This window comes from Dioscorea cayenensis, chromosome 2 (genome assembly GCF_009730915.1).
Source record: "Dioscorea cayenensis subsp. rotundata cultivar TDr96_F1 chromosome 2, TDr96_F1_v2_PseudoChromosome.rev07_lg8_w22 25.fasta, whole genome shotgun sequence".
In the NCBI taxonomy this organism is placed as follows: Eukaryota; Viridiplantae; Streptophyta; class Magnoliopsida; order Dioscoreales; family Dioscoreaceae; genus Dioscorea; species Dioscorea cayenensis.
Genome location: NC_052472.1, coordinates 23,621,829 through 23,623,553, shown reverse-complemented (window position 1 = coordinate 23,623,553; position 1,725 = coordinate 23,621,829). Strand labels below are relative to the sequence as shown.

General features: G+C 39.4%; 1 protein-coding gene across 1 annotated transcript; it reads right to left on the bottom strand.

Annotated features, from left to right (window-relative positions):
• Positions 1–615: 615 nt before the first annotated feature.
• LOC120275408 (subtilisin-like protease 4) lies at positions 616–1,725 on the bottom strand. Its single transcript, XM_039281971.1, has 2 exons — positions 1,353–1,725; positions 616–962 (listed from the first exon to the last, which is right to left on the bottom strand). Exons 1-2 carry the CDS (start codon positions 1,723–1,725, stop codon positions 616–618), a joined length of 720 nt encoding a protein of 239 aa, XP_039137905.1.

Sequence of the window (1,725 nt, the reverse complement as noted above, 5' to 3'; positions counted from 1 at the left end):
TGTCTTTGTCAAATGTTGTTTTATCTAGTGTGAGACATGTATTTAGGCCTTGCGAGTCTACTTGGTTATGACCTTATAGGTATGCGGTCGTTTGTCAACGCTTCGGGTTCGGGGCGTGACAGCTAAATTCCATAATGATGTTCTTTTTCTCGCCAATTCCTAACAATTGAATTGAAGATAGAGAGGCAACTACACTGACTGTTTATTGTTCTTCAACATCTATGTTGTAAATCTTATTAGCATCCCCAACATTTGTTAGTGTGAGATTAACAAACTTTGTTTTCAAGGGATATAGATATTGATATTGATGGATAGTTAAGATCCTTAGGAGTAATGCTGCCAACAACAGAACATTGAACTAAACTATAGGCGATAATTGAAACTTGTTCGTCATTGTATCTTGGACCACAAAGGTATTAAAAGTAGTTGTTTGGGTTTATATATATCGTAAATAAGTCCAAGGTCATCGGCTGCACCAGGATTCACTTGTCTTGAACCCATGTCAAATGCATTTGCATAATTGATATGCTCATTATAGTCATCAAGACTTAGGTCTCCATCAAGATCAATCATGTTGGTAATTGCTATAATTGTTGGCCTGATCACTACTGCCGACTAATTTTTGTGAGTGTTCTTAAGTAGTGCAGCAATCCCCCTAAGATGAGGTGTGGCCATTGATGTTCCATTGTCAAAGTTGAAATATGAACCTGGAGGACCATTCGGATTTGGTCCAGGTCTAACTGGCCATGATGCATAAAGGATATTCGCCCCAGGTCCAAGGATATTAGGCTTTATTATGCCACCATTGTAAGCATATGGACCTCTTGAAGAGAAGTAACCAACTGTGGGAGATGGTCGTGCTCCAAAATTTGTACCATTAAATGTAATTATTGCAGTAGCAGTTGAGCTAGAGTATGTGAAATAATTCACAATTTTGTGTGTTGTAGTGTAGTTGGCATGAGCTATTAGGAGTACATAATCATAAGATAAAGTAGTAGCTCCTTGCACAAATGTCTCCAATGCTATTATCCCCACCCCTCGAGCATTTTTGACATGGACGTTTATGTCTCTGTGCTTGGCTTCTTCAATCGAGTATAGAACTATCTTTCACTTTGCGTTAGTATTATTGAAGGGATCTTTCTTGCATCCTAGTGTGCCATTTTGACCTCTAAAGCCCTGAAAAATGATGTTAGCTGTAGCATTGAATGTGCTTGGTTGGTATCCAGATTCTCCACAACTTCCACACCATTTCCAAGTCTGACGGTAGCACTAACCCTCCTATCATGGGTGATAGCTCCAACAATAAGGATCCATGGGGCAAAATTTTTCCAAAGAAAGTTTCGATTAAGGACCTATGTCTCCTACAGCCATACAAACAAATATTTTTGCTCTAACAGTAGAGATCATTGTAATTATTATGTCATCATTATAGAACGGAGAGGGGTTTAAGTATCCCGAAGAAAGATTGAGAATATCCACTCCATTTTTAATGGCTTCATCTACAGCTGCCGCAATATCTGCACTATTGCAATTGTTTCCCATGTAGCCAGCCTTATAGGTAGCACGATGAGCTTTAGGTGATGTGCCTGATGCGGTGCCCTTGGCAAGCCCAAGAACATCAGTGTTATCAACAAAATTTCCAATGACAATGCCAGCAACATGCGCCCCATGGCCATTGTTCTTATTATCTTTTGGTGAAGATTTTTTTGAGCCATCAAATGCCAT

Bases quoted from the DNA above. Each gene is read 5' to 3' on its own strand.
- LOC120275408 (XM_039281971.1), bottom strand. From the start codon at position 1,725: ATGGCATTTGATGGCTCAAAAAAATCTTCACCAAAAGATAATAAGAAC. The intron at 963-1,352 runs GTCCTTAATCGA...TACTCCTAATAG, and splicing joins TATGGCTGTAGGAGACATAG to CTCATGCCAACTACACTACA.